A 14,686-nucleotide genomic window follows, 5' to 3' on the forward strand; every position below is an offset into this window, starting at 1 on the left:
TCCATCCAAATGGAAGACTCTTTGTGTTCTCAACGGTTCCTTCTCTTGCAGAACTGGCACACTCATGCCTTTTCAAAGGTAGGCAACCTCCTGGCCAGTTTAGCTCTCGGGAGCTGCTCTCCTACCAAGGGAGAATGCCAGAGTCATCTGGCAAGGGGAAGGGTCTGACCAAGTGTTTTCACCTCTAAAACTTGCTCTGGATGTGTGTCCAAGAGGTGAGAACAGATAAAAGCAAACAGCCAGGGAAGCACTGAAGGAGAAAGGTGAGAATACTGAATCTGATTTTAACAGAAGAGGTCGGGAAAGGACAGCAAAAGGTAGCAGGTAGGAAAGCTGGCTTAGAATCCAAAAGGTCTGGACTCAGCCCCTCAGCATGTGACCTTGGAGAAGTTACTGAACCATTTTCTGTGACTAATAGAACCTGCTTCCTCCTCCGTAAACTGGTGATAACAATGATGTGCTCCCTCCAAGACTGTTACAAGGCTACAACGAGAGGATGCAGGTGAAGGGCATAGCGCCGGGAGCTGGAGCCATGCTTACTGACCAGTCTACCTCACTTTACCCATCATTTTACACTAATACTGCTCGACAGCCACCATTCACAGCACTTACCAGGCGTGGTGCTGATCTCTGGGTTTCAAAGAAGCAAGCCTTGGACTGATTTTCTATCAGTTCAACAGATTACTGCCACGATTAAGTGAGAAAACACCTCCTATGGAGCTCTCACATCCCCGGTCCACAGCCCCTAGCCTACACCAGAGACTTGGCTTTTCTGCAACTATGGAAGGGCCCATAGACCTGAAAAGCTGGAAGGCTAAGGTGCTTAGAACAGAGGAAACTTGTCAGGCAAGCAGTTACCGGGGCAAGGAATGATAACTGAAGGTCTGTGGAGCTCATGGATGCTGTCTCTTGGTCTTGATGCTGGTTACATGTATGTGCTCACACTGAGAAAACAACTTGTACAATTAAGATTTGTGCACTTTTCTATATGACTGTTGTGGCGGTTCAGTTGCTAAGTCATGTCTGACTCTGCATCCCGATGGACTGCAGCATGTCAGATTTCTCTGTGCTCTGCTATCACTCGGAGTTTGCTCCAATTCATGTCCACTGATCGGTGATGCTATCTAATCATCTCTTCCTCTGCTGCCGTCTTCTCCTTTAACCTTCGATCTTTCCCAGCATCGGGGTCATTTCCAATGAGTTGCAGGAATAACAATAAACAACTCATTTCCAACGAGTAGTTACAATAACAATAAAGAATTATTCAGATTGTGACTGCCCTTCTCCATTATCCAAAGTGTGGAGCAGCCCTTCCCAATGGGTGTTACAAGCACAACTGGGCTGTGAGCACAAGATGTCGTTGGCCCCCCGGGGCAGAAAGCGACCTCATCACTTCACCCTACCCTGGGGAGCTGTAGAAACACCATGTTTTTTGGTGAGACTGGCAAGTACTGCTCTCGAGTTCTCAATGAACAGCATCCTCCTCATCAGACCAGTTTACCTTAAGGCCTTTCCTACCTTAGGTCAATTGTATTTACTCCATTTTTAATCAGGTTCTTCTATCCTTTCTGAGCAGAAGACAGCTTAGCTGGCTACACTTAAGGGTCAACAACCGCAGACTGGCTCTTTACAGACCTGGGAGTTCATCTTGGACATCATGCATATCTCACTCTTCACAGCAAGCTACTGTCTAGGAGGTCCCTCCCTCTTCTCCAACTTCCTTCCCCCATGACCACTGAAGGGAAAACCTAAAATAAATTTTAATCATTTAGGCAATCAATGGATGTCACACAGATTACGTGCTGGTTTTCTCTTTGAAAGTTTATTGTCATTTAAAGAAAAAAAAAAAAAAAAAACACCCTCTACTTGTTACATTCACCTCTCAGAACATTTAATGTACCAGTTAATGATGTTATTGTATTAAAAAAAAAAAAGCCCAACTGCTTGAAATGGCTGTATGTTATTATTATTTTTTGCCATGTTCTGGTATTAAAGTGTTTTAAACTCTTTGGAAAAAATGGTGTAACATTAAGTACCGAGATTTCAAATGCCCAGATTAGAAACAAGATTTTTTTATCAGGAGGAATTTTAGTAAAAATTCAAGGGTAAAAGGAAATGTTAATAGAAAATAAAAAACAAAAATATTGTAAAAAATAGGACCCCACCCCACCCCCAACCCAGTCAAGTTAGGTTAAAAAAAAAAAACATTGCAACCAAACCCATTCCATCCCACCCCCCAGTATTTCTCTTAGAAAAGTCACCCAATCCTAAACACAGGGTCTCACACACCAATACAAGTAGCTTGATTTGCAGATCAGCTTCTGGGATCTTCTACTGGCCCCAGTTAGAATTTCTTTAAAAAAAACTTAAAGTTAGGTAGTTAGATTTCTATAAATACTGGTATCCAAATCAAGGAAAATATCCTGGCTTTGGTATGGCTACAGAAATCTGGAAACTGTTCAAGAGGACACTGGCTTAGAGAGGGAGGTGAGGGAGACACAGCTCCTAGGTGGAGGTAAAATAAATATTAGGGCGCACCTGCAGCAAACACCGCGGGCACCGCGTGAGGCTGACGCCACGACAAAACACGTGTACAGGTTCTTGATCAGGATCACACACACACAGCTTCTTGAACAGAATAACACACATACAGGTTCTTGATCAGATTAACAAATGTATAGGTTATTGATTGGAATTGTCTGGACCACACTTTATCCAAGTACCACTTTCAGGAAATAGTTTGAATCTGGGAATTTATCTGGTGCCCTGACGAGACGAAGGCCTTTTAGAAGAAGAATAACCACCTGGGTTAAAACCAGGCCCCTCTTATTCTAGGAAGCTCAGAATCTGTCTTTTCCTTGTCTTGTTTGACTTTGCCCATCATAAAAGCACCTCTATCTCCTAACAAGGAGGCTCTTCCCTCCCTGGTCACCAACCACAGGGGCAGAACTGCTGACTCTTCACCTCTGGAGTGACTCAATACAAAGCAGATCTTCCAGGATCAGGAATATAATTTACTGTGTCATGTCTCAGGTGGACCACACGGTCTCCCTCATTCTCACCACATCATGACTGTGAAGGGTTGTGAGGATACTGAGGAGAAGGTAGTGGTGTGGCCGAGTCCATGCTGAAGCGTGGCCTCAAACATCCTCCAATTTACAGAAGGGAAAAGGCTGAAGTGCCTGGTCTTCAAATCACTAATCTTTTCATGAAAGCACGAAGGAACCACCAGGCAAGGCCAGAAAACAAGGTGACTTGCTGCTGCTTCAACACGGAAAGTTGTTATCAACACAATCCTTACCACCACCACTCCCCCAGAGAAACTACAGAGTAGTGGTAGAAAGACAATCATTAAAAAAAAAAATTTTTTTTAAACCATCTTTGATGGCAACACACATAAAATACATCTAAATAAATTTCCAGCACACTGTGCAAGGGGATAACAAAGAGCTCCCTGATATTATGGGAGGTGACACACACCACAGCGAAAATTCAGCCAAGAGAGGGCCGCCCTTAGAGCAAAGGCTGCCAAGAAAAAATAAAAGGTGAAGGCCCTGTTTAGTGCAGATCTGGTTCACTACTGTAAAAATCATCACCGTGGGAGGCTGGAAGGCAGAGAAACTCAGAACGCCCAGGCAACTTCTGATAAATGACGTCATTTATCCTATTTTCTAAATGAGACTCCAACACCAGGAGAAAATGAGAGAAAAACTGGATTATAAATTAAAACTCAAATGTACCTGTACAAGCCTTTACTCTGGGTCACTAAGGTTGGTCTCTGTTGAAGCCAGGACTCGAGAAGGTAATCTACTTGTCCTCACAGCTCCACAACCTACTTTGGGACATGTGTATCAAGAGATAATATGAAGACAATCACTTGAGACCAAGGGAATTGCTTACAAAGGTCTCCTAGGACACATAACGTCTACTGATTGCTCAGAAATGCTAACACTTGAGCCAAATATTTTAACATCTTAAGATGGCAACAAGAATATTAAAGCAAACAATCAGCCAGTAAGTCATCTGTCCAATTTGGAGAGTGAAGGAACGTGAGCAGGTCAGGCTGTTTCATCAGGATTCATTTAGGGAGAGTGTGGGTTTAATGGCGGTCACGGCCTTCTTTGTCTCCAACCTGGGCCAGAGCTCCTGGGAGCTGACAAGGCTTCATGGGTTTGGAATGGCCAAGGTGAAACACTGGCATCAGCAACAAGAGTATGATCTGAGTTAGAGTGTGCAGATCACTGATGGCTCCACCATCCATCTCACCTCCCCACAGACAACCCAGACCATCAGCTGGCAGCAGGGACCACCTCATCTACTTGGGAGCAGGAGACAGCAGCGAACTACACACTAACACTTCTAAAATGATCACTTTGTGCTCCAGACTGAGCTAGAATAAATCTGTGTGAATAAACCACTTGTCTAAACAACATCTGAAATCAGTAACTTCAGCACTTTATGAATATGAAACACTCTCCCTGCCCCAGCCCTGTTTACTGCAGTGCACGTTGTCTCTCACGCAAATTTTTCTGTCTTTCAGCCGGTGGAATGGATGGAACACACCAGACGTAACACAAGACATTCATTTCTCCAAGAAGGCTTAGAGTCCGGAGAATGACTTCTTCCAGGACCTCTGCCCCAAGCTTCTGAGGAAGCAGTGAACTGTGCTTGACAAGGAAGGGACCTACGTGATCCACTGATTGGATTCAAAAGGTGAAAACGCATTGCAGAGGGTACCCCTTCCTGCTCCTCGCCATGGAAGAAAGACCTACAGATAATAGAGAGAGCTGTCTCTTCAAACTTAGAAGAGGCTTTAAAAGAGAAAAAACAAAAGACAAAGCATAAGCAAAAAAAAAAAAAATCGGTAAAGCCAACTCCCAATGCTCCAGAGTACAACAGTCTCAGGGGACGGACGACTAGAAGAAGTTGGCGCAGGGAAAGAATGATGCAAGGCGGGGCGGGGCTGCCACGAGAGTGCCTTGTGGAATCCACCACAGTGTTCTCCATCTGCCACCACAGTGTTCTCCATCTGCCAAGGCCAAGGAGCCATTCCCAAGTTAAAAATTTTCTATTAAGAAAACAAGACAAAACCAAAAACCATTCCAGAAAAGGGGTCGAGGGAAGAATACTGGAGAACATCAAGCCGCTGACCTCCGGCGGATCACGAAGAGCCCACGCTGAAGCTGGCCCAAGTAAATCCTCATCTTGGTGCTGTCGCTTGTCTTCCTCACCCAGATCTGTGGGGAAGAAGGAAAAGGAAGAGGATGAGAAGCCAGTACTGAGGGACACATGTTTCAGAGCACAGGGATGTCTGCATGAACTAGGTGCCAGCAGACAGCTGGCAACCTCTTCCTGTCAACCCAAGAGGCCTTCATAGACACCTCCTTGACCTCTGGCCTCCACTGCAGACAGTAGGCATCCGCCTGTGAACTCATTTCTTCCAGTCACCTCTTTTACAACTTTGAGTACAAAAATGGAAAGCACAGTGATCCTGAGTTTCTTTTTCATTTCTGCCTCCATCTTAAGGACTCTTTCTGGTTTGGTTTGATTACAGCATTAGCAACATTAAGACACACATATTGATAAACAAACTTCCAATCAAATAGGAAAATATTTTCCTTGACCCAAGGGACTTTCATGGTACAGCCTTCCAGAACTCTAGTTTCCTGGCAATTAAGGCTAATGGTCATAACAAGAAAGGACAGAAAAATTAACAACAAAAAATGCCTGTAAGTGAGTGAAAGTCCAATTAGGATGCTGAAAAGGCAAATTAGCTTAAGACAGTCCTTCCCTCCTGACCATATCATTCTCCCACAGATGTGATCAGACGTCTGGCACTGGACAGGGCAGGTATATTCTTCCACAGAACTGAGAAAGAACTCTTCCAGCAGGGGGCCTGCCAGAGCTGCCAGGGGCACTCAATACACAGCATCCTACAGCCAGGGAGGGGAAGGAGGGCTACCCCTCCATCATTCACCCCACCTGAGGGAGGAATTCCTGGTGGCCAGGCATTGTGATGACCAAGCTGAGCTCCTTCATTCTCAGAAAAACCCTCAGAAGTAAGTACTGGCATCATCCCCACGTTACGGAAGAGCAAGGGTCAGTCCACTTGTCTGATGGAAACCTTGGCACATGACATCAAGGCCCCTTGCTCTTCCTCACTAAACCACAGCACCTGACTCTTGGTCTCACCTGTTCTCTCAACCATGTACCTAACATGCAATCAAATGGAGATAAAAGTGTAATGTAAGTCTTTTAAAGATCTGCATCTCACCATATATGCAAGTGCAAGTTCACAGCTCTCCTCTTTCCCCCGTTGATTTTTCAGGCTTTAAAAAAGCTTATTCAAAAAAGTCGCTCAGTCACATCTGATTCCTTGCAACCCTACAGACTGTAGCCAGCCAGGCTCCTCAGTCCACGGAATTTTCCAGGCAAGAATACTGGAGTGGGTAGCCATTCCCTTCTCCAGGGGATCTTTCTGACCCAGGGATCAAACCCAGGTCTCCTGCATTGCAGATAGATTCTTTACCATCTGACCCACTGGGGGGTCGGGGGACACACACAGACTATTTTCAGTTTCATCTCAATTTCCTTACTGTGATTATTTAACAACACAAATACTTTAGTCAAGTACCCTGGTTTAAACATAAAGACCTCACATGAAGCCAAACTTCTAAAGGACCTTGTAGAACCATTTTAAACTGAAAACTGACTCCAAGGAGGGCTAAACAAGCAGGCAGTCACCAACATGCTCAGACCCACGACCCACGCACCAAGTCTGCCCACGGTCAAGTTATGCAGTGGCCAAGTAGCTTCAGTGTTGCTTAGGATTTGACCTAAAAAAATAAGCTGAAATATTTCCAAGAATTGAGAAAAGTTTCCCCGTTGCCAGAGTTGCAAGGCTCCAATGCACTGAGGCTTCTTCCCTCCAGGAGACATGTCTCAGTCTCACTGTTCCCTTGTCAGATCTCGCAGATACTCTGTCAAAGGGTGACAATCTTCAAAAGAAAAACAAAAAAACCTAATTTGCATTTCTATTTTCCTGAAAGTCCTGAGGTCACAGCACAGGTTCTGAAGTTAGGTTCAGGTACCAGGAAGCCACATGTACCTTGTACAGTGGCCCATAGGGCCAGGCACATGTGCTCTGCTGTGAAATTGCAAAGCCTACTGCCAGGGAATAGCAGGCTTCTGAGATGCCCTGTTCTGACTTGGCTTGAGATGACACACAGCCTACAGAAGAATGACATTCATTTATTTGGTAATCTCTCCGTAACTACTAAGTAAACAATCATTCTGCAAACTAGTCACATTGGAGGGCATTTTCAATTCAGGAAGCTCAGAGAATAGAATAGGCTTAAGTTATTTTATAATCCAGCTTCATTAGATTTACTGTGCACTGGCATGACTAAGTTGGAGGGTAGACACATAAAAATCAATTTCTTTACTGACATTTGTGGATTGATAAAAGATCAAGCCAAAACAGCTATTAAAGTTTTAAACTATTTCTTGACTACGAACAATACCCAGTTACACACTGCTGACAGCCTGCTAATGAAGGGCCAGCAGGAGAACTCACAGGCCAGTCCCATCGTCCTCGGCCTCATGACTCTGTGAGCTGACTTTCAATCAGCCCCCATCCTACAAGAGTAACTGGAGGACACCAGTCCCTGAAGATATGAGCCTAGCATCTCCTTGCTCAGAAGCACAACAGGGATTAGAGAGATAGCAGGCAAGGAGTGGCGTGTGGGTCAGAAGAGACCACCACCCATTTACTGAGCACTTACTGTGTGCCAGGTGCCTTGTTAGATCCTCAGAGCGAGAAACAAATCTGAGTACCCATGGGCGCTCGAGAGAGAGAACAACAAAGACGAGCTGGCTCCACAGGCAAGTCCCATCCTCAGTGGATTGTTTCCTTAAGAAGTGGCATGATTTGAATATGCAAACAGCAAGCTGACTTGCCTTGTGTTCCTTCCTGCAGCCTATCTCAGTGGTGCCCAACTCAACTACTCTGTAGGGAGTTCACAATCACAAGGAATATACAAACCCGCATATACTGTAGTCATGCAAAGTAAGAGCTTTTCAAGAACAATATGTGCAATTTCTGCCTGAAAGTGCTATCTTTCAAATCTAACCCACGTACAATACAATGATTCCACTGTACTTTCTTGGTGGTACTTGCACTGTAGGTTTGTCCCATTTTGCACTCCTAAAGGGTGAGGGAGTTAGAGTTAGCTCAGTCCTTACTTCGTTGGCTCCGACAGAGCTGATCACACAGCTCAGTTTCTGGTTGTCCTTCGACTCCAGATAGATGGCTTGGCTCTTATGGTACCTGCCAGAAACAAGACATACACTTATTTTTTTAACCACTTTTTTGAGATATAATTGACATCTGAAATGTGGTACATATTTAATGTACACAAATCAGTGAGTTTGAGGACAAGTACATACCCATGAAATCATCACCACCCATCATAAACATCTGTCTCCTCCCACCCTTTTTATCATAACTATAGTTTTGTAGCTTTTTTCTTCTTTTTTGGTAAGAATATTTAACATAAGGGCTTCCCTTGTGGCTCAGCTGGTAAAGAATCCACCTGCAATGTGGGAGACCTGGGTTGGGAAGATCCCCTGGAGAAGGGAAAGGCTACTCACTCCAGTATTCTGAGTTGGAGAATTCCATGGACTGTATAGTGCATGGGGTTGCAAAGAGTCAGACACGACTGAGCAACTTTCACTTCACTTTCACTTTACCCTCTTAAAATTTTAAGTATGTAAGTACTGGCACAAATTTAAGAAAGTAATAAAGAAATGAAGGAAAGGAGGGAAGAAAAAAAATACCATCACAACAAAAAATATAATTAAAGGAGTCTTAATTTATATTTGAGGAACAGCCTGGAATTCAGGTTTAAATTCAATGCTTCCATCCTTGGATTAGACAACCTCCTAATCTTCTAAGTCTAAAATCTACATTCTTGGTCTCACTGCAGAGTGGAAAAGGGGGCCAAGGAAAGGGATGGAAAACCAACTCTGTATTTAGTGTTTTATTTAAGACTATGTGACCCAGTTCACTAGTGGAGCTGATGGAATTCCAGCTGAGCTATTTCAAATCCTGAAAGATGATGCTGTGAAAGTGCTGCACTGAATATGTCAGCAAATTTGGAAAACTCAGCAGTGGCCACAGGACTGGAAAGGGTCAGTTTTCATTCCAATCCCAAAGAAGGGCAATGCCAAAGAATGCTCAAACTACCACACAATTGCACTCATCTCACACACTAGTAAACTAATGCTCAAAATTCTCCAAGCCAGGCTTCAGCAGTATGTGAACCATGAACTTCCAGATGTTCAAGCTGGTTTTAGAAAAGGCAGAGGAACCAGAGATCAAATTGCCAACAACCACTGGATCATCAAAAAAGAGAGTTCCAGAAAAACATCTATTTCTGCTTTATTGACTATGCCAAAACCTTTGACTGTGTGGATCACAATAAACAGTGGAAAATTCTGAAAGAGTTGAGAATACCTGACCACCTGACCTGCCTCTTGAGAAACCTATATGAAGTCAGGAAGCAACAGTTAGAACTGGACATGGAACAACAGACTGGTTCCAAATAGGAAAAGGAGTACGTCAAGGCTGTATATTGTCACCCTGCTTATTTAACTTCTATGCAGAGTACATTGTGAGAAATGCTGGGCTGGAAGAAGCACAAGATGGAATCAAGATTGCTGGGAGAAATATCGATAACCTCAGATACGCAGATGACACCACCCTTATGGCAGAAAGTGAAGAGGAACTAAAAAAAGCCTCTTGATGAAAGTGAAAGAGGAGAGTGAAAAAGTTGGCTGAAAGCTCAACATTCAGAAAATGAAGATCATGGCATCTGGTTCCATCACTTCATGGCAAATAGATGGGGAAAAAGTGGAAACAGTGTCAGACTTTATTTTGGGGGGCTCCAAAATCACTGCAGATGGTGACTGCAGCCATGAAATTAAAAGACGCTTACTCCTTGGAAGAAAAGTTATGACCAACCTAGATAGCATATTCAAAAGCAGAGACATTACTTTGCCAACAAAGGTCCATCTAGTCAAGGCTATGGTTTTTCCAGTGGTCATGTATGGATGTGAGAGTTGGACTGTGAAGAAAGCTGAGTGCCGAAGAATTGATGCTTTTGAACTGTGGTGTTGGAGAAGACTCTTGAGAGTACCTTGGACTGCAAGGAGATCCAACCAGTCCATCATAAAGGAGATCAGTCCTGGGTGTTCATCAGAAGGACTTATGTTGAAGCTGAAACTCCAATACTTTGGCCACCTGATGCGAAGAGCTGACTTATTTGAATAAGATCCTGATGCTGCGAAAGACTGAGGGTAGGAGGAGAAGGGGATGACAGAGGATGAGATGGTTGGATGGCATCACCAACTCGATGGACATGAGTTTGGGTAGGCTCCGGGAGTTGGTGATGGACAGGGAGGCCTGGAGTGCTGTGGTTCATGGGGTCGCAAAGAGTTGGACATGACTGAGTGACTGAACTGAACTGACCCAGTTCAAAAAGTTAATTATAATTTTTCAAGTAAAACCTATGTCCCTACTCTCTATCTCTACCCCCAAAACACTGAGGCAGGAGAGTGGACAAAGAATAGATGGGCTTAAACACATTGTTCCATTATTTTCTATTTGTTCAGATAACAAATACAAAATAAGCAAATTTGGCCTGCCTTTCTCAACAAGACAATAGGTCAAATTCAGCCCTTATTCTGATTGCTCATTCAGCAAATACTCATTAGCCACTCACTGTATCACTGGTCACCCTAGAGAGTTGGGGCAGACAGCCAACAAGGCCATAGGGTCTCTGCTGTCAGGAGCTCTGAATATAGTGGCAATGACTATTAAATACTCATACCTGCCAAGTTTAACTAGGTGAAGTTCTGAGCATTAGACTTGGACCAAAAGGTACCTAACTTTGCCCTGGTCAGTTGGGAGAACTGACCAGGAGATAAGACAAGACTCTCCCCTTTTCAGTCTCTGCATCTATTCTCTTGGCCTGTAGTGCAGGACCATCTTCATTTTCTTTTACAAGTTCAGGGACAAGGCCAAGGATGAAAGTGAGGAAACCAGGGCCAAAGCACAAATGAGTCTCTTAACAGCTGCCACAAGGGAAGGAGTAGCTGCTGTGTCACCAGAGCTGGAAACATCAGTAGAGGTGCTGCTGGCAACGGTGGCCTGGGCCAGTCCAGTACAGTCAAGAACATAACCTTTGATTCACTCTGGCTGTGCAGAACTGACTTAACAGACCCACCAACTCATGTAGCTTCCACCAAAATGCATCTCCCAGCAAAGCATCGCCATCTTACCACGATTTCTGTTGGGGAAGAAGACAGACTCTGTTTTGCTGGTACAACGAAATAACCCAGTGCTAAGAAATCACAGTTAAGGATGCACTTAACACCTACAACGGCTTCCCTGTGGCTCAGCTGGTAAAGAATCTACCTGCAGTGTGGGAGACCTGGCTTTCATCCCTGGGTTGGGACGATCCCCTGGAGAAGGAAATGGCTACCCACTCCAGTATTTTGGCCTGGAGAATTCCATGGACTGTACAGCCCAAGGGGTTGCAAAGAGTTGGACACAACTGAGCGACTTTCACTTTCACTTCACGCCCAAATGGGCTTTTTTCAATCAAGGTTCTAAGCACTCTTTAACATGCTACTTAGAGCTGAACACTTAAGTTTCCAAGTCAATTTATTTCCTGAGAACACTATGAAAAGAAACAGAATCACAGATTCAATTAGAACAGCAACACTGGTTAAGACTCAGCTTTAAAGTTGCTTTTGGCCAGGGATTAGTTGGTAAACTGGGTCAGGGGACCTCCATAACACTAAATATGTTAATATTACAGTACACAAGGAAAGGGTGAACTGGTTCACGGCAAAACTCAAACTTGAGTTTCCCTTCCACATCTAAGCCAACCATCCTGTGTAATTGGTAAAGTTGTGAGTAATGGTCAGAATAAAAACAGAAGGGGAAACTATTCACAGCTACTCTATGGGGATTATAAGTTATTAAAGAGATAAAAAAACACAAAACAACATGCAACTAGCCTCAAGTCACCCTGATACTACTTTCTAAATACTTTAATAAAGAAAGGTCATAAGTAGGTGTGGTACAGAAGTATATAGCTAGTGTGAAATGTGCTCAATATACTAAGTCAAGAAAAAAACTACATCCATTATGTCCCTGGGTACATAATACAACATGATGTGTGTTACGTGTGTATCATATACACAGAAAAAAACCAGGTAAGCTTATATATTAAAATGTTTATTAAATATATATTAAAATTTCACCAAAATAGAAAATAAAAACCTCAGAAAAGAATGATATTTCTTTTCACTGAATGGTTTTCCTCTTTTCTTGAATAAATAGGTACAAAAGTGTGAAAGCATTAGTCACCTAGTCATATTCGACTCTTTGCAACCACATGGACTGTAGCCCACCAGGCTCCTCTGTGCATGGAATTCTGCAGGCAAGAATACCAGAGTGGATTGCCATTTCCTTCTCCAGGGGATCTTCCCGACCCAGGTATCAAACCTGAGTCTCTTGCATTGCAGGTAGACTCTTCACTGTCTGAACCACCAGGGAAGCCTTATTACTTGTATTAAAAAGTATACTGTACTTAGTTATGGGCTTCCCTGGTGGCTCAGAGGTTAAAGCATCTGCCTGGAATGCGGGAGACTCGGGTTCGATCCCTGGGTTGGTTAGATCCCCTGGAGAAGGAAATGGCAACACACTCCAGTACTCTTGCCTGGAGAATCCCACAGAGGGAGGAGCCTGGTAGGCTATAGCCCATGGGGTCGAAAAGAGTCGGACACGACTGAGCGACTTCACTTTCACTTACTTATAAGCCGCGATACTGGAAAATACCAAAGTAACCAAAAAATCGTGAGAAGAAAACTTAATGTCACAAATCATGTCTTAATATCTGTTAAAGGCAATTCTGGGAGACAGTCAGAACAGCTGTCCTGGGATGCACTGTATCTTCCTCCCAATACACTCAGCATCCAAATGCCAACATACCAGCCTGGCTTTAAAGTAGATACTGGGAGTAAATGCAATCTGGTCCGGTAAGCCTGGGAAATGGTCTAGGACTTACACGACTGGCCCACCCCTCAACCCTGCCTGCTCTGGGGTCACTGAACGCCCACCACTGCTCACATGCTCCTGTGCCTGCTGTGTGCTCCCCAGGAGAGCTGGCCACCACTGTTTCCCAAACTTGACTCCCAAGTCCTTCTGAAGCAGAGGCTCTGGGACCTCCGGCGGGTTCTCTCTCATCACAAAGTGGTCCCGGGGAACCATTATCCCTGAATATCAAATCTACTAATTACTAACATTCTCTGGGAAAAAACAAGTCCTCAGAAATTAAAGTATTCATACATAGTGGGTGATAGGAGGGGTAAGTTTTCAAGATAAAACCAGAAAGTATATGGCAACCTTACCATACAAATTTACTTGCTAATTCTAAATACTAATTAAAAAAGCAGAAAATTCAAAGTATGTTCAAAGAATGTTAAAAAAAAGCAACAAAAATTGAGTTAAATTAGTAAAAATGTATTCTTTTTTTTTTAAAACCAATTAACCTCAGATATGCAGATGACACCACCCTTATGGCAGAAAGTGAAGAGGAACTTAAAAAGCCTCTTGATGAAAGTGAAAGTGGAGAGTGGAAAAGTTGGCTTAAAGCTCAACATTAAGAAAACAAAGATCATGGCATCCGGTCCCATCACTTCATGGGAAATAGATGGGGAAACAGTGGAAACAGTGTCAGACTTTATTTTTGGGGGCTCCAAAATCACTGCAGATGGTGATTGCAGCCATGAAATTAAAAGACGCTTACTCCTTGGAAGGAAAGTTATGACTAACCTAGACAGTATATTCAAAAGCAGAGACATTACTTTGCCAACTAAGGTCCGTCTAGTCAAGGCTATGGTTTTTCCTGTGGTTATGTATGGATGAGAGTTGGACTGTGAAGAAGGCTGAGCGCCGAAGAATGGATGCTTTTGAACTGTGGTGTTGGAGAAGACTCTTGAGAGTCCCTTGGACTGCAAGGAGATCCAACCAGTCCATTCTGAAGGAGATCAGCCCTGGGATTTCTTTGGAAGGAATGATGCTAAAGCTGAAACTCCAGTACTTTGGCCACCTCATGCGAAGAGTTGACTCATTGGAAAGGACTCTGATGCTGGGAGGAATTGGGGGCAGGAGGAGAAGGGGACGACAGAGGATGAGATGGCTGGATGGCATCACTGACTTGATGGACGTGAGTCTGAGTGAATTCCGGGAGTTGGTGATAGACAGGGAGGCCTGGCGTGCTGCAATACATGGGGTCACACAGAGTCGGACATGACTGAGTGACTGAACTGAACTGGTCTGATAAGCTACAACTCATCTCTGCTGAAAAAATATTTTACATAGCCTCAGAGAACAAGCCCCAAACATCAAATTGACTCTATTACTAATGGAAATTCTGACCTGGGGGAATTCCTACAATTAAGTCCTTAAAGTTTTGCCTCTACTATTAAACCCAATGAACTAGAACCACCATTACTATTATTGAAGAAAGCAATTTCTTTAGAAGGTGGGTCAAAAAGTGGGGCAAAGAAGGGGTAGAATTAATTTAATTTTGTATCCTCCTGGGAATCCTGA

General features: G+C 43.7%; 1 protein-coding gene across 3 annotated transcripts in view; it reads right to left on the reverse strand.

Moving 5' to 3' along the window:
* SUDS3 (SDS3 homolog, SIN3A corepressor complex component) overlaps window positions 1-14,686 on the reverse strand; it is a 332,239-nt gene that overhangs the window by 293,166 nt on the left and 24,387 nt on the right. The window contains exons 10-12 of one of the 3 annotated variants that reach the window (XM_069557943.1): window positions 8,245-8,329; window positions 5,152-5,237; window positions 1,804-5,029 (exon numbers count right to left, since the gene is read on the reverse strand). In XM_069557943.1, coding sequence (XP_069414044.1) covers window positions 4,537-5,029; window positions 5,152-5,237; window positions 8,245-8,329 — 664 coding nt within the window. In that variant the 3' untranslated portion in view covers window positions 1,804-4,536. Of the gene's footprint in view, window positions 1-1,803; window positions 5,030-5,049; window positions 5,238-8,244; window positions 8,330-14,686 lie in introns of those variants that run through there. The other 2 variants (XM_069557944.1, XM_069557945.1) reach the window with 2 other exon arrangements.

This window comes from Ovis canadensis, chromosome 17, assembly GCF_042477335.2.
Source record: "Ovis canadensis isolate MfBH-ARS-UI-01 breed Bighorn chromosome 17, ARS-UI_OviCan_v2, whole genome shotgun sequence".
NCBI lineage: Eukaryota > Metazoa > Chordata > Mammalia > Artiodactyla > Bovidae > Ovis > Ovis canadensis.